The 27,962-nt window shown below is 37.9% G+C and overlaps 1 protein-coding gene across 2 annotated transcripts in view; it reads right to left on the bottom strand.

Annotated features, from left to right (window-relative positions):
- Positions 1–27,962, bottom strand: part of LOC122793112 (proprotein convertase subtilisin/kexin type 5-like) — a 3,326,953-nt gene that overhangs the window by 923,198 nt on the left and 2,375,793 nt on the right. For both annotated transcript variants that reach the window (XM_044060853.1, XM_044060852.1), the window contains one exon: positions 15,354–15,542. In XM_044060853.1, the coding sequence (XP_043916788.1) occupies positions 15,354–15,542 (189 nt within the window). The remainder of the gene's footprint in view (positions 1–15,353; positions 15,543–27,962) is intronic.

Genomic DNA, 27,962 nt, shown 5'->3' with positions numbered 1-27,962 from the left:
CTCTCTCTTATACAGTACAAGTTTTATGTTATTATGCACTGAATCTCCATAATGCTTTTGTGCTCAGCAACAAAATGGTTAACATTCTTATTTTTATCAGTATACTGCTTGCCTGTTCATAACACCGGCTGTACAGCATGTGCTTACAGTGTTATATTTCAGCCCATACCCAATTTACCCTTTGATCATACTTTGATCAGAATGTTACAAGTACCTTTCACCTTAGTCACTACTTAATTGTCTAGAAATGTTTATTTGGTTACCTCAAAATGAAAACACATAACTTGTTTCAACTCAACTGTTACCTAGACAGTCTTTCATCCAATTTATCGTTTCAGCCTATTTGTTAAATTTACACTGCTCTTTAATTAAATTATTTGCAGTTTTGTCCATGGCTTTTGCAAAAGTTATGGCCAAAAAGCCAAAAATGGTCCTTCGAACAATTCAGTACTCCCCCAATTAACAAAATGAAATACTTAAATACACACACACACACACACACACCCACATATATATCTATATATATATATATATATATATATATATATATGTATATATATATATATATATATACATACATATATATATATATATATATATATATATACACACACACACATATCTATATATATATATATATATATATATATATATACATATATATATATATATATATACATATGTACACACACACACACACACATATACACACACACACATATATAAAAACATACACACACATTTTATATGTATGTGTATATATATATATATATATATATATATATATATATCTATATATACATATATAGGGTTCCTATCAGCATTTTGAATGTTGAAAACGCCAAATTTAATTTAATCGAACTGAAATGTTCGAAATCTCAGAAGAGCAAACTGACAGAACATCGATTTCTTTCCCAGGGAAAGAAATCAGTGGGCCATCATCAGAGTTTGCTATTTCCTCCACTGTGGTGCGGTCTCGGAGTTGGTATATTTAAGTAGGGGGGTGTGGGAAAGAAATCGATGTTTCGTCAGTTCGCTCTTTTGAGATTTCGAACATTTCAGTTCGATTAAATTGCATTCGGCATTTTCAGCATTCGATATGCTGATATGTACTATATATATATATATATATATATATATATATATATATATATTATATATATAAAATTAAAATACAAGCAAGAAGGAAAACATGACATGGCTAACAAATTTGGTAGAAGAGATCTAGAACACATTTAATGGTCACTTTAGGCTTGATGATAGGGTCAGATGGACTAGGAAAGGTCATCAAAGCCACTATATCTACAGTAACAAATTAGAGTGTGTTTATTTTTTTTAATTTCTCCAAGTTTTTTAGGTTTCTAATACCATGACGGGAATGGACCCCATTCCTAAGTCATAGTACAATTAAAGTTCATGAAATTAGTATTGTTTCACTCTTTGATGTTAGCCAAAAGTGCTCTTCGCAGCACCTGCAATGTGCCCAATAACGACTCCTCCTGCAATTCGTACGTTGTTACATGAATTGGTAACATATCTAAATAAGACTGTAAATTATTTTTTAAAAGACCAGTTGCTCCTACTACTACTGGAACTGTCTGGGTATCTTTCTTCCACATGGCTCTCGTTTCTGCCTGCAGATCGAGGTATTTTATGACTTTGTGTCTCTCTGTACGCAAGACACTGTAGTTACTAGGTGTGGCAATTTCAATGATCAATCCTACTTTTGTCTTCTTTTCTTGGACCACAATATCCATTTTTCTAGCATCAATCTTTTGGACTGTTGTTATTGGGTGATTCCATCATCATTTTCTATATTTCTCTGTGGCTCATGTTTCCAGTGTTTTTCAGCCACTTCGATACCATAATGTTTGCACAATCTCCATTGTAACAATCTCTCCACATTATTATGCCTTTCAGTATACAGTCCCTCGCCACATTATTATGCCTTTCAGTATACAGTCCCTCTGCCATTAGAGTCGCAACCAGCAATAAGGGGTGTGACTGTTTCCAATTCGGTTCCACAAAACCTACATATGTCTATTTCTCCCACATGTTCAATGGACATAGTAAACCAGAATGTACGTAGCCCACTATCTTGGGCTGCCAATATTAACCTTTCATTTCTTGATGTAAATTCACCTCTCCTTAACCATTCCTGCATTCATTCTTGATCAACATGAGGCTCTTCCAGAAGTTTTCTATACTTGCAACTATATTTATGTGTTTTCCACATTTCTTGCCTTCTCATCTGGTCCTTCAGCTTATATTCTTTGTTTTGTTTTTTAGCACATTCAGTTGCTGTCTGTTTTTTATCCACTTTTGGTTTGATTTCCATTCCTGCTTGACGTCGATATGCTTCTGCTAAATTAAGCACAGATGTCATCTTAGATTTATTCTCCTCATGTTTCAAAACTTTCACCACATTTGGATCTTGTGAGGTCAGTAGATATGTGTTGAGTCCCACGATTGCAGATCTATATATGTAATCAATTTCAAGGAGGCCCATCCCTCCTTCAGAACAGGGAATATATAATCTTGGTATACAGTAATTTTTATAAATCATTTGGTGAGCATGAAGCATCCTTCTTGTTTGAATATCCAGTCTATCCAACACTTTTTGGGGCCAGTCAATCACTCCAAAACTATAAGTTAGTACAGGAAGAGCAACTTGATTTATAGCTTGGATCTTGTTCCTAGGTGTCAATGCTGTTTTCAAGATTAATTTAAGTCTTCTAAAGTACTCCTTACTAAGCTTTATTCGCATTTGTTCATATTTTATTGCTGATCCTTCATCAATTCACAAGTATTTATACACTCCCCCTCTTGCTCAAGTTCTTTTATATCACATTTGTGTCCCAAACTGATGTTTCCTGGTGCTGCAATTTTCTTTTTTAAAGGTTGCTTTTGCACATTTATCAAGACCAAACGACATATCATCTGAAAAAGTTTTGACAACATGCAGCTATGCTTTCCGTTCCTCATCTGATGAGCTATACAATTTTAAATCATCGACAAAGAGATGAGAAGTCATTAGACTTTGTTGTTTTCTAGAAGCCAAATTATAGCCATGACCTAAGCTGTTAAGTAAACAGCTTAATGGATTATTGGCAAGGCAAAATAGCAACAGTGACAGGGAGTCACCCTGGAATATCCCCCTTTGGAATTTTATCCCTGGGATAATAATCTGTCCTTTATCATGGCTTAATTGCAAAGTGGTCGGCCACTGTTTCATGGTTACTGTAATGTAATCAATCAGTGTAGGATGCACCTTATACATTTTAAGCACTCTTTTATCCATGAATGTGGGATACTATCAAATGCTTTTTTATAGTCAAGCTATGCCATACTTAGATTCTTCTCTTTTTTACAGTTCTCCACTATAACTTTATTTATACAACAAATGATCCTTTGTTCCATATGACTTTATTTATTATTTATTTATTTTTATTTTACATTTGTTGACCGGGCTAGTCCAGCTGGATATATGTCCATTTTCAGTGGAGGCCCGGGGAGAAAAGCTCCATTGGTTAAAACAAGATTAGAGAATACAAATACACAACAAACAAAAGCATTAAGCATAAAAGATAAGAAGATTTCAGTACAAGTAATATACATCTAGGAGTAAAAAAAAAATATCCATAACAAGAAAAAATTCAAGGAAATTATTAAATACTTTCAGTATGGAAATATAATAGTATCAAAACATAGAGAGAATCATACATTGTCTTGAAAATAAGGTAGACAACATAAAAAAAATTGTTTTTTTATACAATATATATGAGATCAGTTATATCTACAAAGATATGATGTCAGAGGAAGTCAGTCAGGATACCGTAGCAGAGAAGGAAGTATTGTGGTAGAGGAAAGGAAGAAGGAAGGTTAGTCAGGGTTGGTACAGGAGCAAAGCCAGTATTTATTAAGATGGATTTCCAGTTGTTTTTTAAAGAGTGGAAGAGTAGCCAAAGAGGAGATATTTGATGGGAGGTTGTTCCATATTTTGCCAGCTGAGTTGGAAAAAAAGGCAATTACCTGCAGAATTAATGGGTTTGGTACTATTAACTAGTAGTTTGTCTGAAGAACGTAGTTGTTTCAGGTTGTTGTAGGGAGTCAAGAGATTACTGAGTATTGGTGTTTTAGATGGTTGATATAGAATTTTGTGAGCTATTAAGAGCTGTTGATAACTGAGCTTATTTGGAAGTTCAAGCCAGCCTAGTTGCTTTAAGTTTAGACAGTGGTGAGTTCTAAACTGGGATCCTGTGGCAAATCGAGCAATATTATGGTAAGATGTAGCAAGTTTCTTAAGCTTACTTTTAGAGAGATTAGTGAAAATAGGGGAAGCATATAGAAGAGTAGAGATAAGGTGAGATTGGGCTAAGGTGGTCTGGGCTTCAGGTGTAAGGAAGGGTTTGATTCTGTACAGGGATCCAATCTTTTTATTAACTACTTTTATTGTGTTGTTGATGTGACAATCATAGTTAAGATTATTGTCAACAGTAACACCTAGAGTTTTGTTGAAGAATCAGGAGAAATTTGAGTGTTATCAGAGGAAGTAATAGAGAAGCTTAGAGAAGTAGATTTACGGGTAGGTGACAATAGTAATAATTTGGTTTTCTTAGGGTTATGGAGTAGACAGCGGTCAGAGAACCACTGTTCAACAGTGGAAAAGGCATTTTGAGTAAGAGACTGAAGTTCAGTTTGAGAGGAAGCAGTGCAAATTATAGTGGAATCATCTGCATATTGTATGCAGGTAGTGCTAGGGATAGCTGATTGGAGGTCATTGATAAAGACAGAAAATAGAAGTGGGCCTAGGATAGACCCTTGAGGTACTCCTAAAGAGTTAGGAAGGAGAGAAGATAGTGAACTTTTCCAGAGAACTGCCTTATGATGGTTTTCAAGATAAGAAGTAAACCAAGTTAAGGAAAAGGGATGTAGTGCAAGAGATTTTAGTATGTGCAGAAGGAGTTTATCATTAACCATGTCAAAGGCTTTTGATAGGTCTATGAATAGAGAAGATGTAAGTTTATTACTGTTACGGTTATAGTTGATAGTGTTGGTAAAGGAGAGTAATGCCGTGGTAGTACTGTGGGAAGGTCTAAATCCATGTTGAGTATTAGCAAGTAGTTTATTATGGAGGAGGCGGTTAAGTAGTTGTTTATGGATACATTTTTCCATAATTTTGGCTAAGGGAGATAGGAGTGCTATGGGACGAAAGTTAGAGAAGTCAGTAGACTTGCCTCCTTTGTGTAAGGGAATGATGTGGGATATCTTCCAGATAGAAGGGAAAATACCTTCCTTTATAGATATATTTATTAGGAAAGAAATTGGGTAAGCAGTGGCTTTTGCTCCTATTTGCAGGAATTCTGCAAGAAGCTTGTCTGCAGATGGGGAGGTAGGTTTAAGTTTTTGGATTAAAGATTGAATATAGGAGGTAGATACAGGTTGTAGGTGAAGTGGAGGAAGAGTGGTTTTTAAAGTAGGTGAGAGAAGTTTAGAAGTGTCAGGAGATAGGTGGTTTGCAAGAGTTTGTATGGTATTGGTGAAGAAAGAATTGAAGTCATTGGCTATTTGTGTGGGATTGTCAGGGTCAGAATCATGAGGGTTGGGTGTGATAGCCTAGCCTGGGGTTAGAAGATTATTAATACTGTTCCAAAATGTTTTAGGTTCCTTTTTGGTGGTTTTCTGTAATTGAAAGTAATAGTTCTTTTTATCTGTCAGAATGGCTTTTTTTGTACTGTTTCTAAGCTCCCTAAAGTTTTGGTGGTCAGTTTGGTTTTTAGTAGATCGCCATTTATCCCAAGATTTATTTCTGAGAATGATTTTTTGCTTAGTATTCTTGGTTAGCCAGGGCGCTGTTTTAGTTTTGGTTCTGATGGTACGACTTGGGGCATGGTGATCTAGGATAGATAGGAATGATGAATTGAATTATTCCACTGCTTCATTCAGTGGGAGATATTTTAGTGGGGCCCAATTACATTGTGAAAATTCAGCTTGAAACTGAGCAGGGTTAAAATGTTTTTTAGTACATAGGGTTTTGAAAGTGGTAGGTAAGGTTAGGTTAGTTTTGTATCTAATGATATAGGTTAGAGAGTGATCACTAAGGTCATCAGGAAGGGTGCCTGATTGGCAGGTTTGTAAGGGAGTATTAGTAAGAATCCAGTCTAAGGTGGTTTCCGTATTGTTTGTTTTATTGGTTCTGGTGGGACTATTAATGAGTTGTTTAAAGCCATAAAGGTCGATATGGGAAATGGGGTTAGTACTGTTACAGGAATGCCAATCTATGTTAAAGTCTCCTAAGACTAGTGTTTCTTGAGGGAGTTTGGTAGAGAGTTGGTTAAGGATATGTTCAAGGGTGTTGATATTATTTCCAGGAGGGAGATATGCACAAATGAGGTTTATGGATTTAGTCGTATTGACTAGAAGTTTAGAGCTAATTACTTCAGCATTATTGTCTTGGGTAAGAGTCAGGTCTAAAGTAATAATTTGGAGTTTTGTTTTATACAGAATTGCTACCCCTCCTCCCTTTTTGGCAGTGCGATCGAGTCTATTTCAATGTCTTTAACTGAAGGCTTCAGCCAAGTTTCAGTTAGGCATAAAATATCAAATTGATGGGTTTCTAGTAGGGCATGGAGTTGACTAATTTTATTACAAATACTACGTACATTGAGATGGGCAATGGAGAGTGAATTGGAGGATTTAGACAATGAGAGAGATAAAGGTTTGGTTTGTATTTGTTGTGTATTGGTTTTATTATGATGTGGGCCTGGATTGGGGTGAATATCTCCATCTAGTAGAAAGTGGAGGAGTGTGAAATGTCTTTGTTGGGGAAGTTTATAATGGGCGTCAAATGTTTTCTTGAATTTAAGTTTCTTTAATTTGAAGTGTACTAGTCTATGGTATTTGGCTAGTAGGTAGGTGGGTTGTGAGGTTGGGTGTGAGAAGGCTGGAGATAAAGATGGTGTAGGTGTAGAGGTGTATTTTGAGGGAAGTGAAAGAGAAGACTTCAGGGGGTGTTCATAGGAGGTTAGGATGTAAGTAGTTACTAGAGAAGATAAAAGTAAAAGGGAGATAAGTATTTTCAGTTGTGGATGGATGGTTGGTATAGGCATCTTGGTTTGAATGGAGGTTTGCAGAGAGTTGAGATATAGTTTGAAGGTGTGGTGTAGGGTAGCAGTACTGTGGGAAGGTAGGGAGAAGGTGGGTCTGTAATTTAGTGGGTGAAGTGTTAACGATAGGGGCGGAGGTAGCTTAGATAATTTAGTGGGTATAGTTTTAACAAAGAGGGTTGGTTAGTTTGGGATGTTAGGAATCTGATTGGAATGGACTGGAAAGGGGTGTGTCTACAATTGGTATAAATGTAGGACCCCTGGGGGTGGGTGAGAATTGGGGGCAGGGTAGGGGAGCGGAGTGAGCCCGCAGGGCGAATGGAGACAAAAGAGTGAACTGCTAAGGAAGACAATCAGTGGAGTGAGAGAACTGAGCAAGAGATGTAGAAAGTGAAGAAGAAGTAGAGGTAAGTTAACAGGCTAGAATAAGGAAGATCTACCTGACAGAGAGGTAGAGTATAGAAAGTAAGTTGAAGGAAAAGGGTGGGAGGTGTATAAGAAGAATGTCTATGAAGAGAGGAATTGAAAAAAGAAAAAGAAACAGGGTAGTGGGGTCTAATAGAGAAATAATTGTAATGGGGTAAGGTACAGGCTGGGAGTGGTAAAGCGCCACCTAGTGGGCAGTAGGTGAATGTGACTGAAAAGTTCCTGTACAAGGGTAGCAGGCTATGAGAGAGAGGGATTTAGGTTACTTTGAAAAGTAGAGAGTATTGGCTGTTTACGAGCATTTGATAAAAAGATCAGGACAGGAAAGTTGGGGGGGTGGTAGGCTGCTGGCTATCCTAATTGGGGAACTTGCCTAGCTTAACAGGGGTTCTTAGAGCTGAAATTAGTGATACAATGGTCTAATATCTAGAACATCACATACTTTCACTGTCTTAAAAAACACGAGCCTTTCAGGGAGCTGGAGGGTAGTTTCCTTATTCAGGTTACTGTTCTTATTCTTCCAGGAAGGTGAGTTTCAGATATTAGTTACTGGAATGTACCTGTGCCCCAAGTTGGTACACAAACGTGACAGTTTACTTTCAGGATTGTGTCATGTTATCTCTTGGTCTGTGCAAATTATATCCATGCAGATCCACTGTTGCTAAATTTGTTATTCAAGCTCCAGATATCGTGGAGTGTCATTCCAGCAAAATGTAATATAAAATAATAAACTTATACACCAAATGATGCGTACATGCCAAACACTGTCTGTGTTAAACGTGTTCAACTTTGCCAAAGTTCCAAAGCAGCTTTATATTTCAGCTAGGTTAATCTGCAAACTTGAATTATCTGCTACTCACTACCAGTAAATCATCCAAAGCTTACTTTCAGCTACATGCCAATAGTTGTTGATCTACCAAGCATTTCAATTGATAACATCTTCGAAGTTAAAAGCTATCTTAGTTGAACATCTCCGTTTTTATTTTGCATACATGCTTTAACCTTCCAAAATCTTTTAATTACTTTTGTTCTACTGTCATAATTGAGTTTTCTTCTAAATGACTATAAACTCTGTTTATACATCGTCGGAAGACAAGTTATTGGTCTATAATTTCTAGGGTAGCTTGCAGGTTCACTCTTAAGTAACAGCATTGTTTTTCCTGTTGTTAAGCAGTGCGGTGTCTGTTCAGGGTGTACATATAAATAGTTCTTACTCATGGCGAGATCCTCATGCAAAGAAGTTAATACTTTAAGCTAAAAGTTAGGTACTGGATCTGAGCCTGGGATTTTCCAATTAGAGGCTTTTCTCAACTTGTTTCAATCGCTCTGGCTGTTATTTCATCCCATTTCATATCATGAACCTTTAAACTTCTTATTCTTTCTTTTACTACTTCTATCCATTTAGCATCTTTGTTATGTTCCACAGGATCTTCATAGATACTTCTCCAAAATGTATCTACTTCCTCTTTTTTCAGCAGTCTATCAATTCCTTTTACCTTGTTTCCCAATTCTCTATAAAACTTTTTTGGGTCATCAGTAAATTGCTTATTTTGTGCTTTTCCCTTATATTTATCTTCGTATTTTCCGAGTCTTTCCGCCTGTTTTGAAATTTTTAGTTTATCTCCAATAGTGCATAATAGATGCTGGTCTGTTCTAATACTGCACATTGCTTTTATCACGTTTATCTTTCTTAATATTTTTGTTGATCTGTTCCCTCTTCAATAATCTTCTAACAATGATACTTCTTGTCTTAGCTGCTTTATAGTTTTCTCTATTCAAGCTTCTGACTTTTGGGGTTTTATTAACCTTCTGCAGTCTTTCTCTCATTGATCTTGATATATCTGTCTTTGTCTATTAAATCAAGAAACTCTTCTCAACTCCTTTTCTTCCATACTGAGGGTACATCCCTTGTTTTCCATTTCCTGCAGGCATTTTATAGAAAGTTCTATAACATCTTCATGTGGCACATTCTCTTCAATTTCATCCTGTGTCATCTGTTGTTTTGTCATATGGAAACTCACTGGCCTATCACTCCTGAAAACTGGCTGCAGAGTTTCCACAGTTTCCTGTTCTTTTCCTTCCTGTCTAACTTCAAGTGAACTTTTATACTGGTTTCCTGTGGAAGGCTCCAAAATATCTTGATATGGCACCTGACCTGTTGCTTCCTGTGCCACTGGTTTCCCCTTAATTTGGATATCCATTGTTCTATCCTGTTGTGGTGCTTTCTGCATTTGATTTTCTACACTGAATCCTTCTCTTTGCAGCTGTTCCATTACCTCAATTTCTATTTCACTGACTTCTTCATTACTAATCTCTTTTTCTATTTTTCCTCTTAGTCTTCTTATTTTTTGTATTGTAAAGTTTTCCATATCCAGATTCCTATATTTTTCTTCAAATATCTTTGGTGCTGCCCTTTTTGTATTAGTTATTTTAGCTTTCTCCTTTGCATAAATATTGCACCATATTAAATCTCTTTTCCTTTCCCCTCTCCATATTTCTTCTTCACGTCTCCTGACCTTCTTGCTTTTCCTTATTCTGGGGACTCGCTCCATCATACTGTGATGTAGTCTGTTTTAGACCTTCTGCATTAAATCCTTCACTTTGCAGGCACTCCATAACTTCAACTTCTACTTTACTAATCATCTTTTCTACATTAAATCTATGTGCGTTTAGTCTTTTTATTGTGAAATTTTCCATACCTGGATGTCTTTGCCTGTATCTTTCTTCAAATATCTTTGAAACTGCCTTTTGTATATTAGTTGACTTGGCTTTCTTCTTTGCATAAACATTGCACCATATCAAATCTCTCTTTCCCATGAACATATTTCTTTTTTATATTTTTCAAATATCTCTAGGTTTTGTTGTTTAAATTTTTTCACTTCCTCAGAGGCTTCTTTTTCCAAAGAGATCAAAGTTTCTTGATCTATATACTGTTTTTCAAAAATCTGTTGTATTAATGAAAGCAAATTTTTATTTGAAGCTTGTGAAAGTTTTTCCTGCGGAAGTATTTTTCTTTCCTCAAATTTCTCTTTTAATCGTTTTGTACATCTTGTGTCTGGAAATTCTGGGCTTTTTACATAATAGTAACAATACACAATTTCTTTATTATCCTCAATTGTCCACTCTGTCTTTATGGCTCTTCTTTGGCCAATCAATTTTTGCCATTTTTGTGGACTACTACTTTCTTCTACAACAGGGGGGGCCATCCTCCCCCTGAGCCTGGCCTGGCCCCATTGTAGGATTGTTTCTGTATTTTGAGGATTCTACACTGTCATTTTTCCAGTCCTGGCACCAGTGCACCTACCAGGATTGAGCGCTTTTTTATCCTGGGTCTTATGCACCCAGCTATCTTTTTTTATTTTTGATTTGCTTCTGTCCATGATATATGCTATATAAATAGAGTCTATACATCAGTGTCACCTTGGTGAGATTTTGTGAAACACAGGGTGCACCTCGCAAAGGTACTCACCAAGACTTGAGGATGAATTCAATTTCAGCACAACTACGCTCCTTTGCTTGCTGACTTTTCACCTCTCCATCAGGACCCCATGATGCTTACAGTAAGGGCAGGCTGGTGTACCATTGCACACGTGCTTAGGATCACGTGGCTGCCCTTGTGTGCTCTGCTTGTCTCTGTGCATTCTGCACAGTGTAATTTTTCTAGAAGTGCTATTACACACATACCACACCGTATTCATATAATTTCTCCTAATCCAAAAATGTTACTCAACTGCTATTTCATTCTGACACACACTATTCTATATGGAGCATTCAACCCAAACACTTGCATACATCATTTGTACAGTTTATTGCACTGGAATCTTACACAGTGTGCTTTTTATTTCCAAATCCATTCTAACATACTGTGAAGAGCTGATCCGTTTTTTTCTGAACAAGGATGAATAAGCAGCCTGTACTTGTAAGCTACAGTGTTGATCTTCCTTCTAGTTTCTGCAGTACATCCATGATGGTTAAACAACTTTTAAACAGCCAAAAAAAAAAAAAAAAAAAAAAAAACAATTATAGTCCCGCCTATATGTGTCCAAGCACTTCCCTGAATAGAAAAAGTACTTTCCCTATACAAGTGGTTTTATGCTTCATAATGGAATGTGTGTAACATCTTGTTCATATAAACTAAGCTGCAAATAGCTTAGCAGGGACTGAAGGACAGTTTCGCACTGAACACAGAGAAGCTATTGAATTCACACAGGTGGACACTGTCATAGCAAGCTGACACAGCTGAGGCTTTTATCTGAAAAAAAAAATGCTATGATAAATGTAATTCCCTTTCAGCAGTACTTTAGTGAATAGCATGCAAATTAAATGCAGACGTATGGTATTCTGAGTTTTACATGTGATAATCCCGAAGAACACATTAAAATTGAAAGTTTGAGACATACACCTGTCCTGTTCCTCCACTCTGCACTTGCTATATGCTGTGCTGTGTGCAGTGCGAGTCCCAGCCCAACTAGTATACTGCTACGAATCCAATATGAACAAAGTTCAACACTTAACCCATTTCCAAAAAATAAATAAATAAACAAACAGTGCGAGCCGGAAGAGGCCTATTCCAACAGGCTGGCAGTTTCCCTCATGAAGCTAACATCATCGCTCATGCCCTTCAAAGGAATTAAGGGGGCCACTCAGGAATTCCTTCAAAGGAATTAAGGGGGCCACTCGGGAATTCGTGGCATCCCCATTATCCCATTATTTGGACCTCAAAACCGGTAAATACTGAGGGATTCAGTACGGTTGAGAGGTATGCTTTTAACTAGACTTTTTTGGGAGAAAGGATGACTACTTTTAAAATGTTGTTGTCTTTCTATACTTTGGAGTGGAGTTACTTTCTTTTCCAGTGGTTGCAACTGTACTTGGTGGATATTCTACAGGCACCTTAATCTTTGTGTGCACCAGCTGTGTTCAAAAACCCTGTGTTTCTAAAGCTTTTATTAAGGCACCCTGAGTGCCAGTTCAACATCAGTAAGAAAGATGTTAGCGGGCAAACCAAATGCATTCTAACCTTCGACCAGTATTCCCCTATTAAGACACACAATAGAAAAAACAAAATGGAAAGGTATGTTTGAGGCTTTTGGACTGATGGAGAAATTGGGTCAAATCCCTAGGATAGTCTTCAGGAGATGCAGAAACATTAAAAACATTTTTGAACAGAATAAAGATTCCAACAAGGATTGCCATGGAAGAATAAAAAAAAACTGTGGTGCTTGTAATAAGTGTAGGTATATTTATGAGACCACAAATATGACTATTGGAAACTACAATAAGGTTAGAAAGACTGAGAATTCAATCAGAAAAAAAGATACACCAGTATGTCTATGTGATAAGGCAAAAGGACAGTTCCAGTGCCCTTTACAGACATACTGTCAAGTGCACCAGTTTTAAAAAGTTTGTAGTTTGTGTCTTGGAAAAGGTTACAAGAAATGAAAGGGGGGGGGGGTCTTCATTTCTCGAGTGCAGGGAAACATACTGGCAGGCAGGTTTTACTGAACACAATGCAAACAACGGGAATAAATGATAGAATTTCAATTAGTAGTTTGTTGGCTCTTAAAGCAGATAGAATTTAGAGCAGGTTATCACTGTGGCAACAGTAACTGATGTAAAAATTATATGGTTAGATTATCAACTCACCACTTGCAGATTTTTAAGGACATTTAAGGATTTTAAGTTTCTTCAAGATTTTTTAGGAATATATGTTTATTAAATTATAATTACATTTTATGTACAAACAACTTCTGTACGCCCATATTATCTTTTAACAGTTCTATACATGTTCTATTCAGTCTGTTTATCAAATGTAGTCATGACTTTTAATGCAATATCTTTTTAATTAATAATGAATTTTGATTGGTCCCCTGCTAAAATTTAACAGGGAAATTCAATCTGGGATTTTATCCGATGGAAGTTACACTGATTAAAGGAATGACTACACTATTGTAGTTCACTATGTTTTTACTGTGATCCTCCTAGCAGCTGGAATCTTTTGTGTGTGTTTCTAAAGTATAGCCAAACTATTCATTTATGTTGTGCTAACAAGGTCAATAAAAAGGCCGAAACATGCATGCCCACAGCTAGTGGGGTTTGGTTTTGTTGGCCTGAAAGTAAACATAAATACTTACAAAGTAAAAAAAAGTCATGGACATTCAGAAACCATGTAGCTGAAACACTTGACATCCTTAAGGAATCATATGCATATATCCCAAGGGCATCCTGTACAGGAGGTTTAAGGTATCACACAGTGAAAACTGCAACTTGGCTGTTTTTTTCTTGCAGTTTTTACAGAATTTTTTTTGTGTGTTCTTTTTACCCTTTGGTTTGCATCTAAATAACTTAGTTAAACAGGCAAGGTAAGAACAACAATATAATGCACTTGCTGAAATTATAATACATGGCAGTGTGACCGGATAACATGCATCAGGCCTCTGCATCATTACTTTGAATACTGTGATTCTCTCATAGCTTTGTAGGGTTACACAACCAATATGTTCAATACATTCTTGCCAAATGCTTAAAATTCTATTGATTCCTCAATCTTGACATCACTTGACCAAATTTTAATGCTCTACACCCGTAGTAATGTGAGTAGACTATCTTACTTTTATTATCCTTGCAGTCAAGTTTGCAGCTACATTGTTAATCTAAAGCTCCATATCCTACAATAGTTCTGCAATTGTAAATCAGACTGAAAAGGAATCTTCCAAAATAACTGCTCACATATACATATGTAGGGCAAAAAAACAAATGCATTTTGTGTATTACCACCATTTTACATTGCTTCTCTGCTAGTAACAGAAGGTGACTGTCTATTACTGACATTTTTTTACTGACATTTTTTTAATCACAATGCAGTCCATTTTCTTTTCTTCTGTAACAATTTGGCTAAGCTGTACTTAGAAATTGGTGAATATGTTTTGCATTAGGATGTACTTTCAGAATAAAAGAAAGTTTGCAAGGAAAATTTTAATAGTAGTACACCAATAATATAAGGCAAAACCAGGCACATTATGTGAAAATTGGGCCAGTAAAAAGCACGTTGATAGTAGGAAAAAAAAACAGTGTCTGACCAACACACACCCTATCTGGCAAAAAAAAAAACTTACAAGAACTGAAAAATATTAGGAAAAGATAGGGACATTCTATCAAATAAATGGAAAACTGTAACACTGAAAAACAGCTAATTTATCTAACCACTCCCTGTGAGTAAGCTTACACCAAAGGGTGGTGATGGCCAAGTCATTAGCTTCAGTCTGCCCAGCTAAGGATTCCCTTCCTCATATCCAAAATGCCTGTCTATAGCGGAGTGTATGATGCTAGCGCAGTGGCTCTCAACCTCTTTTATGGGGAAAATGGCAAGTCTTAGGGACCCTAAAATGCAAGACAGTGCTCTACCTTGAGAGGGAGAAAAGGAACAAACAGGGGTGACATTACAGTTCCATCAGAACCTCCCAGTTTCTCATACACAGAAGGGTGTCTTGGATAGGAAGAAGTGCAAGAGATGGACTAAATGGAGCATGGATGGAAATCAGCAGCAGACAATAAGTGTCCAACTGTTACCATTACAAAAAGAAAAAGAAATGCTTTTCCTCTAATCAGGTATGAATATAATTTATCACAAAACCTGAATGCAGAAAGTGCTATTTATAAAAGCTGTTGAAACATGGCATACACAAATTGTGTACATCTACAATGCTGGCAGCTTCTAAGAACCAAAAACAAAACACAGTTCCAGTTAAAAAAAGAAATCACTTTATAGTTTACACAGAAGAGCATCATTAAGGTTTTGCTTTTCTTACTGAACATAAATACCTGTTAGCCAGTAGCTGAGACTTTGTCCCGGAAGGGGAAGTTAAATATATTGCAAGGTCTCCACGACGTGTGTGAGTAACAGTTATACGCACAATGACATGCTCGAGGTAAATCACATGATTATTGGTGTTATCTGAACAACCAGTGGCTTTGTAGACAGCTTTAACTGAATGATCAAGACGAAGGGTCCTGAAAACAAAGAAATATGCTTTAGGCTAGTATTACCATTTCAGGTGCATCATATAAACAAAGCACAGCTCATCTAAATGACACTCACTGGAGATGAAGCAATACATTTTAGTCGTCTCTGCTAGTTTGCAAAAAGGTTATGCCCTCAACTCAGCTTTTCTGAAGGAAGAAATATTACTGTAATAAATTAGTCAAAGACCATAAGGTAACTCACATAAGTTAACACTCTAACTCAGCTTTGTTTTGCAATGATCAGCTTTATTCATATGACCGACGTTATTATGAAAACCCATCAAGGCAAAGTGGATTTAAGAAAACACACGAGGAGTTGTTCTATTGGCATTTTTAGCCCTGGTATTTTTCATAAAAAATTAAGTCTAGTAGACTATGTAGAGAATGCAATTGTAACCTAAATCAAAAAAGTTAACTGTGAATCATGGGATGCTAACTTGTCTCCTAGTCTCTCTCTCTCTCTACAACCATCTCCTCCTCTCTCCCAGCACTTATATTGGTTTTGTGTTCAGCAGTGCTAATATTTCATGTACTAAAAGATATCAAAAGACTCTTAATACATATTCACTATGGTCTAAGAACAAAGGAGGACTAAATTCTGGGCAACTCAGAACAGCAGCTATAATCATTCAGGTCTCTTTAAGTAGAGTAGCTTAAGAAAATATCATTTCTAGAATGACTTGGCCAGTAAAATCACTTATATGGAAATATATAACTTGTACTTCAATATTAAAGCCAGCTACTTCTAAAGATATCCACCATAGACAGGCTATGCCTGTGTCTGTATAGTTAACGTCTGCAAAACTAATTTTGTAACTTGACATTTTTATTTCCGAATCATTTTTTTTTTCATAAAAAGCAACTTAAGCTCTCCTCTAATTAGGTCAACCATCCATGAACTGCCATAATTAAGTAATATTTTTTCTGTCCTGATTTTACTGCTACCATGTCAAAATAAGCTAACAACACTGAGATAAAGTCTATTTTTCAGACAGAAAAACGAAAATTGTGTAATAACTGCAAACTGGGTAAGATAATGCCTCAGTAAAGTTACTGAAGTTTCCCAACAGGGTCTACAAAACATACACATCTGTTGTAGCAATAATGACCACCTTTAATGTCAGTAATGTTGCATCACCAGCTTTGGCAAAAGGACAAAAAAATTATAATAAAAAATAAATGGTCAAACCATAAAAAACTGATACCACCATTACAGATCGATGAACAACGATAAACTATTTCAACTGACCACTGTTTATCTATTAAAGTTAAGAAAACACATTCTGTAGCCCATCTAACTCTAATCAGCCCATCTACTCATGCTAGGGAGATATCTGTGCCACTTTATACCTCACTAAACTGACCCACCGTTGAATAAACCACAACATTTTGTATTCTTCGAACAAGCCAATTCAAAAAACTGAAAAAAAAATCTAGTGCTTCCTTATGTAGAAAAATTACAGGACTGCAAAGCTTGAACTATTCAAAAAGGCTTCAGGAACTGTCAACATGCTTTTTCTCTTAAGGGTGATCTATTCTTAGTCTAAAAGCAGGAGAGTCTATTGATGCTGATCTGCTGAGGGTCAAGCCATCATTTAATGAAATTGCTGCAAAACTGTTTTACATCATTTTTCATGTTTTTATTAACAAGGTGAACTTTCTTATTTTGGGAGTTATGATTTCTGTAAGTAAAAAAGTTGGGTTACTTTGCTAGGCTATTATTTAAAACAGCTCAGTACTTATGTGTAGGCCTGTTCCCCAACACAGAATAAGATTATTACAGGTCTTCCTACAACTTTGGAAGTGGCAGAAACAATGCTACGCTGGGTGGGTTGCAAGCAGGCTTTCTCATTGGGTCATTACATCATGTGACTGCTGCCTGAAACAAAAGCGAAAAGAACACAACAGAGACTTGTGGATGGGAGACAACTCAGATGCAACATATTGGGAGTACTGGAGAATTAAATATCTCTCTACTAGTCTGCAATGTCCTACAGTTCTAGTGCCAACCAACCAGTAGGATGGGAATCTTGGGGTACAGTCTGCATGCTCACATTCATATACACAAAAGGTTGCACTGTATGCTTCTGAGCAATGAGATGAAGTACATTATTCTGGCCATATATTCATTAATTTGATCTCACTTAGATACAAGAAGTATATAAAATCAAAGCAACTACAACTAGTAGACAAGGAGGCATTTTTTGGATGATACTGTCTTACCTTTGTGTCATTACATAACAGATAAATAGTTGTTAATGTGGTTTTGATAAGTATAGAGTGTTCCAGTAAAACAAAACACATTACTGCGGCCATTATTATTTTCATCACAGAATATGAGGTGTACAAAGCCATTTTAATGAGTACTTAAACAGTTTATAGATTAAAGTGACAATTATGCTGTCATTTGATTACACTTGCACTCAGTTATATAGTCTTGCAGGGCTAGTGTGTGTTGGAATAAAATGAGATGAAATATTACTGTGGTCTTTACTTTTTAATTTGATTACAATCAGGCATCTGAGATGTACACAGTCAATAAAGTGGCTATAACTGGTGGGTACTGAGGCAGTTTGTTGGTGAGAGTGCTTGAACTTTACATGCATTTATCCACAGTTAAATAATCATCAATCTGGCTTACCAGGGCTAGTTTGCATTTGTATGAAACAAGGTGAAATATATTACTGAAGCCACAATTTTTTTTACCTTGATCAGTCAAACATTTGAGTTATACACAATCATTCAAAGTGGCTATAAAGACCTCATATGACTGAAATGAACACTTTCTCAAAGCAGTTCTGCCATGTATCCTGAAGAGAAAGACTACTACTGAAAGACTATTTAGCATGTGCTACAGTGCATGGACTGTTATTTATATAAAACTGGAAACAGAAACAAAAACAAAACTTTATTCTGCCATAATATAGCTACTCCCGATTGCAATTACCTCCTATCCAATCAGTTATTTCCTGTAGCCCCCTTGATTTGATGTCATCAGTCTCCAATGTTCCTTAGTCACCCCTCTGGTTTCAGCCCATGCTCCCTTCATCATGACAATTTGGTCTCTTCATTATAACCAATCCTTCATTATATCCAGCAATCATCTCCACACACCATTCTTCTCTTCTGCAACAACTCAACAAGCTGTACAACATCACACTCTTCGGAAATCTAAGGAAACTATTTCTGGACAGACATATTACTTTTGTAATGTCATCTAGGAATGGCATGATCTGCAGTACATAAATGTGTTGGTGCGTAACACTGAGGCCATTCTGCTCTAAGGTCAGAAAGTACAATTTGTATCAATGTCTCCATTATCTGACACAGGACAGGTTTATTACATGTATCTGTTTGGTACTGAATGGTATCTTTCTTTGTGAAAAATTAACAGCACTTCTCATTTCCAACTTAATGCTACTATCTATGCCTTAACTGATATGTCATGTAGCTGTACAAGTACATGACTGTCTTGTACAGGGCCAGAAAATCCATAGCTCTCCATGAGTGGTAACTCACCAAGACCTTGTGCTTCACAAATTTTGAGTCTAGGTAATGATACACCAGCTACCTGGTGTCACATTACTCTGCTATTTCAATTGTCTTTTCATCTGGCACAATATTCCACATTCTGGTGGGCTGCCTGATAGTTTACAGAAAACCTATTTTTCTAATGCCTACTTGCTTTTCTCAACCTGCCAATTTCATCATAAAGGTAGCCTAGCAAAAGGACAGAGGGCGAGACTGTTGTAACTAATTTCAACAGGCACTGATTGTTTGGTGGAAGTTGATTTTTTAATTAATATGTTGTTGCTGGACAGAGGTTACCCTAAGCCCCAGCCCTGCAGATTAAAGGGGAGATAGGAGTAGAAATAACAGATATATAACCTATTTTAGACCTGGAAGCTGTGGAATCAGCTACTGAGATTACAGCCAAGGAAAACAAAACTGCATTCACTACACTATATTCCGTGGATACTTAACACATCAAACAAGTTTTAGAAAAGAATTGTGATATTGCCTTCTCTAAACCATCAGTTGTTTATAGGAAGAATTTAAATATTAAGAAAATTATAGAAAATAAAACATATACATCTCGTTAACTCACATGCTAGAATGTTAAAATGTGGAAGTTGTTCACACTACAATGGAAGAAATCTGATAGAACTAAATTATCCCAGGGCCATTTCTTGTCCAGGAAAATATAACTGCAACACAAAATGTACTGTTTATTTTGCAAAATGTTTATCCTGTGAAGCTTTCTATATAGGAAAAACAGAGAGAAGTTTGAAATGTAGAATCTATGAACATTAGTATGTTCATGTGAAACAATGTAATATTTAAAAAATATATATATTTTTTTACAATATACAGTTGCAAGAAAAAGGGAGGAGCTCTTGAAGAGAAAGTTCTTAGAGGTTAAAGAACTGGAATGGCAGCTTACATTAAATACAAATAGAATAATTACATAGCCTTAACATCAAATTTAAGAATACGGTCTTTACAACTAAAATGAAGGTGGTTTTAATGTATTTGCTTCATATTACATTACACACTTTAAGGGGTAAAAATACAAAGATTTTTTTTCAGGAAAGATTCCTGATTTTTGTTTTTTTAAGATTGAATTTTTTAGAACTGTTATTTAAATTAATCAAGATTAATTAATTATTGCTTTTTTATTTATAAATATCTGTATTTGGCTGAAGTGTTTGTGTGGTCTGCATTGCTCTGAATATTGCTCATTTCTGGTTCCATTTTCCCCTTACCACCCATGCAGTCCTCGTTGTGTTCCTAAATTTAGTGGCTTTTGAGTTGCCTGCCCCTACTATAAATCTCATTGTGGACACTCCTCCCACTCATTCTACTGAGTAGAGAGATATCATTTGAGAAGGCTCACCCCCTTAGTTTCTTAACTTTGAATTATCTTGTTTCATCCCTTCCCACTTAACCTAAAAAAAAAAAATACTGCACTTTATTCATCTGCTTTTAATGCATTTGTGTTTCTTCCTGCTTTATTACCTTATTTTGCTTTTGCTGCTTATTCTTAAAAAGTATTCAATTGCATTTATACTGCTGCATTTATTACTGCTTGTTAGTTGCCTGATTAAATTGTAACTGTTATTACAAGCCATTTGGTTTAAGCACTTGGGCTTCAGGCCAGTTGTTTCACATTAAGGTTTGTAGTCTACACTCTTGTGGCAGGACAGGCAGCTTACATCTTTCTAAGTTGGGAACTGCTGGTTGAGGGCTTAGTGTCTGTTATTCTAAAAGTGTCTTCATTCTGGTTTAAGCACTTGGGCTTCAGGCCAGTTACTTTACACTAAGAAGGTTTGTGGTCTATACTCTTGTGGGAGGAGAGGGTAGAATCTGCCCTTCTGAGCTGGGAATTGCTGGTTGAAGGCTTATTGTGCCTACTTATTTCAACTGTTTCTTTCTGAAATTGGTGCGTCTTGTTTGCTGTAGCATAAACTAGATTCAGACCTGCAGAATCTAGCTGTCTGTATAACTTGAGCACTAATCTAGGCCATCTTTTCTTGGAGAGGGTTCCCCTGCACTCTAGTGAAAGGAGTGCGCAGTTAGAATTTGTCTGATTAAAGGTTGCTGAAACAGGGCTCAGTTTTGAGATTTTTTATTGGTTAAATGGTTAATTTGTTTAAATCAATTTGCTCTGGTTTGTTACTGTTATATTTAAGTGTGTATATCTTCGCCTGTGTAAACTGACCTAAACAGAATTTAAATATCTTTTGCATACTCTGTTTACAGGTTTTGCTGTATCCAGATCAGTTTGTGTGATTTCTATGTTTCCTGCTACGCCATCTTGTGTTGGCTGGGGCCTGCCTTCATTTAGTGGGAGTAAGTGAACTGGTTGGAACTGGTCTGGCATAGGGTGTTGAACTAAGAGCTCAGAAATAAAGGCTGATTGGTCAATTCCAGTGTTTGTATTTTACTTTCATTTTTGTGGTATTTAAACCCTGCATTTGCACAGGTTTGTGCTTGTTTGCCCATTGCACACCGCCACTGAGCAGTTTTAACCCTTTGTGAGGTATCTCAGTTGCATTTTTCCCCTTACCAGCACTCCTGTGTAAGTGAGTCCCTCACCTGCTACTGTATTGAGTTTATCCAGCCCTACTCACACCTATAGGTACTCTCCTCAGATAGTACCCACTTTATCTTTGACCGCGCTTCCATAAATTCTAACAACCATGGACGGACAATTTCCTATGGTTTCTCCTGCTAGTCTGGTTGATATGCGCATCCTGAGACAGTGTTGCAACTGCCTTATGTACACAGACAACCTTCTACTACTACCACCTAGGAACACAATATCTGAAAGATGCAATTACAATAAGAACCTAGAATCCTTGCTGTCTCGGTCACAAGCCAATACACATGGCACTGAGAAGGCTGTCTGCACAAACACTACGAACATCACACCTGTACAACACACTCCTACACATAGGGAGGTTCTCAACAAAAACATACCTAAACAAAAGAGAACCCAAAGCAAAAACACACACACACATCATGACCCAGAGCACCAAGCATCACACATAGTACACAAGGCTGTGTCTCTCAGCCTCTAAGGCCTGGCCACAAACCCAATCTCCTAGTCATAGGAGAGTCTATCGTGAGTCACACAGATGTGGCCCTCACCAGGCTAGACAAGGAGAAAGTTACGGTAAGCTGCTTGTCAGGTGGTAGAATTCGCCATATCATGCACGCAATCAAGTCTCTTAACAACAGTTACTGTTATGACTCTGTCATAGTCCATGTTGGTGTGAATGACTTGAGATGTACTTCTCTGGACTATATGAAGAGAGACATGACTGAGCTCGCTGAATGTGTGCCCCAGGCAGGTATGTCCCTAGCCTTAAGAAGCATCCTACCATCACCCAGAATGATGCCTCAATACAAACAGAAAATGAGTGACAATTGGCTTAGTTTCTGGTGTCATTCCAAGGGGATCCAGTACATGACAGCCTGGGAAGACATGACTGACAGACCACAATGGTTTGCCATAGATGGCCTTCACCTGTCTCCCCTGGGATTCAGGCTTCTGGCAAAGGCTCTTGCCTCCCCATAGTGCCTTTTTATGTAAAGTCATGAGTACAAAATTACCAACATGTAAAATCCTTCTAAACAAAATTTAAATATCATGCTGCTAAACTCTAGGAGTCTTAGCATGAAACTGCACTCATTGCAAGAATTCCTTGCCCTGGAGGATGCTGACATTTGTGCAGTCACCGAAACCTGGTTCAAAGCTGCAGAGAGCACCCCAGACTTATCAGGTTACTCATTCTACTACACTTTCAGACCCCAAATGTAGGACTACAAAGCCAAAGGAGGTGGAGCTTCAATATTTATCAAAGACATACACACCTCCAGGCTGGTCAAATGGTATGATGCACAGGAGACACTCCAAGTGCAGTTAACTGTTGACAAAACACCAATTCAAATCATAGATAGCTACAGACCCCCAACTATGACTCAGGAGGCCACCTATCTGGACTTACTTGATTCCATCAAGATTCAACCCTCTACCCTTCTCCTGGGTAGCTAACTACCCAACCATAGAGTGGAAGACCTGTTCTAGCCTAAAGAACACCCAGAGATTCCTCAACTTCGCCAATGCATTGGATCAGCTGGTGGACACCCCTATGGGAAGTGAAAATATCCTGGACCTGGTCCTAACCAATATAAGTAGTCACTATAGCACCCCTACAGTGTCATCCTTCTTGGTTAGATCCGACCAGAAAGCAATCACTTTTGACGTCACCATCTCCCCTGACCCCCCCCCCTCCCCCTGTCAGGGTCAAACAAAAAAAAACGTTTTCATAGCTGACCACAATCTCCTCAGAGCAGGTATAAGCAGCTTCACAGACACTGTCCCTTCAGCTGGAACTAGCAATAATGTCCAGGCCTACACCAAAAACTATATGGGCACCTACATAGCTGTATGGACTCAGCAATACCTAACAGGACCAAATAATTTCCTCAAGGAAGAGTAAACCTGTCTGGTGGACAGCAGCAATAAACAAACTCAATAATAAAAGGAAAACAATTGCTGTCCAGGACCAAGAAGGAGCAGGTGCCAAGCTGAAAGCAATCTCTCCTTTGTATGAACAAGCAAATAAGGTCACTGATGAAATCCTCTAAAGGTAACTTGAGTCCAAATTGGCCACATCCACTAAGGACAATCACAAGGCCTTCTTCACATACATCTGCAATCTCAAAGATGACACCCAAATCTGCTTTGAACTGAAGGTCAATAACACCACATATACAAACACCATAGATATAGCCAACCTGTTGGCAGACAGGTTCAATGAAAACTTCACTCCCCCTGTCCCCCAATCAGTAAACCAGGACATCCCTAGCACCTGCCCCCCTTCCCTCATTACCAGGGAGCATGTCTTCATTGCCCTCTCAAAGGTAAAAAAATAGTGTCTCCCTGTGACCCGATAACATCCCTGGCTGTATCCTACATGAACTCAGGCATGAGCTCTCATCTCCATCAGGCACCTTATTCAACCAAAACCTTTGCACTGGCTTTATCCCAGCCGAATGTTGGACAGCCACTGTCATCCTTCTACACAAAGGTGGAGCATCCACTGACCCAGGCAATTATAAGAGTTCTCTTTATTGGCTGTTGGGGTCATGTGACTGTTTTTAAGAATGCATACAATAATGTTCCAATTGTTTAATAGTTTTGACAAAGTCTGTTTACCTTTGGTGGATGAAAACACTCAACCTTCAGTAAAGATTTTTCCTTGGTAGACTGTCTAGTGTTATTTCTGTATAATTTGCCAATGTCCACCCAGGAAAAGACATATGTTTTTAAAATGCATTATATGGCTAGCCACTGTCTTGCAGTTTTGCAAGATCACTAACCTGCTTTTCCTCTTGTATACATACCTGAACAGTCAAATCCCTTCCAACATTACCTAGCTAGCTCTAGCTCAATTTCAGCTTTTTTTTTTTTTTTTTTTAATCATGTTGCATACCAAATTACTAGCCTTTTTGCAGTCAGGTAAAGCACCACTGTTACATTTTAAGCAAAAGTTTCCACATCATCCCTACTGTTATGAGCAATGCAGCTCCTGATTATGTAGTTTTTCCTTTTGAGGTCTTGTTCCATAGCTCTGGAAATCATCTTCTATTTAGTGTATGTTTGTTTCCTGTGACCCTAACATTGTTGCAGACCTTTTGGTTGCTTCTTACCAGCATAAAAGCATTGAAACTAATTTCTTAATATGACCATAAATAAGTGTGTATGCACCACTCTTCTGAAGCTGAAAACAGCAAATATACAGTGATTGTGCCCTTCTGGTGGTTTCCTCACATTTCCTTTTTTTCAGGTGGGCTTCCCTAATAAATAATGGATTTACTATATTCACTCCCATAGTTAGGCTTCTATTACCACTGAAACCCTGCTACTCCCATTGATTCTATGATCGTGTGTTCCTGATTCATGTTGGATTGATGTTTTACCATTTCCCTGCTAGTCTGAAGTGATATTTTAACTGTTTAAATTACAGAAAAGGTCAGGGTAATGTTCTACTAGTGACAAAAAAAAAGTTCCAAGACAAAGATAGCAGAGGCAGCAATGCAGTTACAACTAAACCATGTAAGCCAGAAGGGAGGCTCAAGAAAATAAATATCTAAAAGGTAAATGTCAGATTAAATTTCTTGCAAACACTTGTGGTTCCCATAAATATTTATGAAAAGCAATGCAAAAACAATCCTGAAATGTCTTCTGTACCCAAGTCACAATTGCCATGTCATAAACCAGGCTCAATAACCGCTACACATCTGCCTTATCAAGACGATACAGAGAACAGCATGGACAAAAGCCTATGTTACTTATCAGGGTCAGACAATCAATCTATTTTCTTCTTAATTTTAGCAAAGAGTGAAGGCCTTTAGTAAAAAAGGCAGAAATTAAAATACATCTTTCCATTAAAATACAACTCTTCAACACATACTCTGCTAGTCAACATGTGTATCCATCCATCCATCCATCCACAACCCCATATTCTTATTTTTTGCATATGAGATAGAGATGTCACATGAGCAGTGACAATCATCTAGAAAAAGAAGTTATGTACTCATCATAATGTTCCATGTTTGTAGTCCATCTCACCCTTCATTCTTACACTTGGTTTCAGAGCCGATCCTCAGCTCTGACTCGGCAGTTCTTTAGCTCAAAGTCTTCTGGTTGGCTTGTGGCAAGGAGGTATCCCATCATGCACTGCTGACATATCCCAGATCTTGTTTTCTGCTAGAAGTAGAATTATAGAGGAAAGAACAAACCATGGAGAAAGGTCTCAAACGTAGAAAGAAAGTAATTGTTTACATTCCCCTAGGTCTTCAAAGGAGGGGGCAGGAGGGTGGGATAGTAAGAATGAAGGGCGAGATGGACTACAAACATGGAAAGTTATGGTGAGTACATAACTTCTTTATGTTCTGTAGTCCAATCTCACCTTCATTCTTACACTTGGGACAGCGTCCCTTGCACCTTTATCTTGGGTGGCTCACGGGAAAATACTTCTGAGTACTGCGGAACCAAAGGAAGATCTGTTCCTGGAAGCCATTTCCAACTTGTAATGAGTTATGAATGTATGAGGGATAGCCCATGTTGCTGCTGCACAAATGTTATCCATAGGAATTTTGGCTTGGAAAGCCACCGATGTAGAAACAGATCTGGTAGAGTGGGCTTTCACCTTAAAAGGGAGATCTTTGCCACTATAAGTATAAATGAATGAAATGCAGCTTGAAATCCAGTGTGATAAGATAGGTTTTGAGACTGGTAAACCCTTTCTTGAGTCTGAAAAGGAAATAAACAATTGGTCTGACCTTCTGAAACTCTTGGCTCTATGAAAACAGAATCGTAGCTGTCTATGAACGTCAAGCTGATGAAATTTGTATTTTGCCTTACCAGAAAAATTTGGGAAAAATACAGGTAGTTCAACGGACTGGTTAATATTAGCCTGTGAAGAGACCTTACGGACAAATTAAGGGTTGGGTCCATAGAGAAACCCTGTCACTGTGGAATACCAAATAAGGCGGCCTAATAGAGAGTGCTTGAAGTTCTGAGACCCTCCTTGCAGATGTGATGGCCACTAAAAATATAGTTTTCCATGAAAGGAATTTGAGATTGCACGTTGCTGATGGTTCAAAGCGAGGCTAAGTAAGTTTTTAAAGGACAAAGTTTAAATCCCAGGGTGCCACAGGGTCCATGATGGGGGGGGGGGGGTCTCAATAATGTGGCCCCTTTAAGAAAGGCTCTGCACAATCTATGTGCCATGAGGTTAGGATCATTATCCAAATGGAAGGCAGAAATAGCTGCCAATTGAACTTTAATAGTGGCAGCGGCTAAGCCTTAATGGAACAGTTGAGTAAGAAAACTCCAAAATCGCAGAGATGGGGCTGTATAAGGATCGAGATTTCTATTGCTAGCCCAAAAGGAAAACCTTTTCCACTTACTGGCGTAAATCTTTCTAGTTGAAGGTTTGTGAGAAGATGTCAGAATATGTACAACATCAGGAAAAAAAGTTGTGAAGCCTGACTAGGGATGGAATAGGAGCAGCCATGCTGTCAAATTGTGGGTGTGGAGAGAGGGATGGAACACCCCTGACATACGCGTCAGTAAATCTGGCACTGGGTCCAAAATCCAAGGTTCGTCCATTAGGTGAGGCCTGAGGAAGAGGAACCAAATCTGACGAGGCCAGCAAGGAGCAATGAGGATCATCCTGCTTCCCAAGGATTTTGCTTTCTGAATGACCTTTGATATCAGAGGAAAAGGTGAGAAGGCATACAGAGGTCCTGAGGGCCAATAGTCAATGAGTGCGTCTCTGGGTGTCTCCCCCTTTGGGGGGATCAGGGTGAAGTAGTTGCTGCATTTGGCATTCAGATGGGTGGCGAAGAGATCGCAGCAAAGCTGACCATCTGCGAAAAATCTATTCTGCTATGTGTGGATTCAGAGACCACTCGTGAGGCATAAGTATCGCCCTGCTGAGCCTGTCGGCTATCACTTTGGTTTTCCCCGGAATGTGCACTGCGACCAGAAAGCATTGGGAAGACACTGCCTACACTCAAACTCGAAAAGCCTCTCTGCATAGGGGGTAAGATTTGGTCCCTCTTTGTTTATGTACGATACCACTGACATATTGTCCAAGTGAATCGCAATCGTCCCTAGAGGGAGAAAGCTGTGAAATGCTTGCAATGCCAGAAGCACTGGTCTCATCTCCAGGACATTGATATGCAAGTGAGCCTCGTGTTCCTGCCACGTGCCTTGGACTGTTCTCCCTAGATAATGCCCCCCACCCTATCTGGGAGGCATCCATGTTCATGGTGGCGACAGGGGGAGATGGAACAAATGGTCTGCCTGTGGTCAGATGGCTGAAC

Source organism: Protopterus annectens, chromosome 2.part0, assembly GCF_019279795.1.
Source record: "Protopterus annectens isolate FY-2018-M chromosome 2.part0, PAN1.0, whole genome shotgun sequence".
Taxonomy (NCBI): domain Eukaryota; kingdom Metazoa; phylum Chordata; order Ceratodontiformes; family Protopteridae; genus Protopterus; species Protopterus annectens.
Note: the sequence above shows the minus strand (reverse complement) of the source record. Positions and strands in the feature narration are given on the sequence as shown.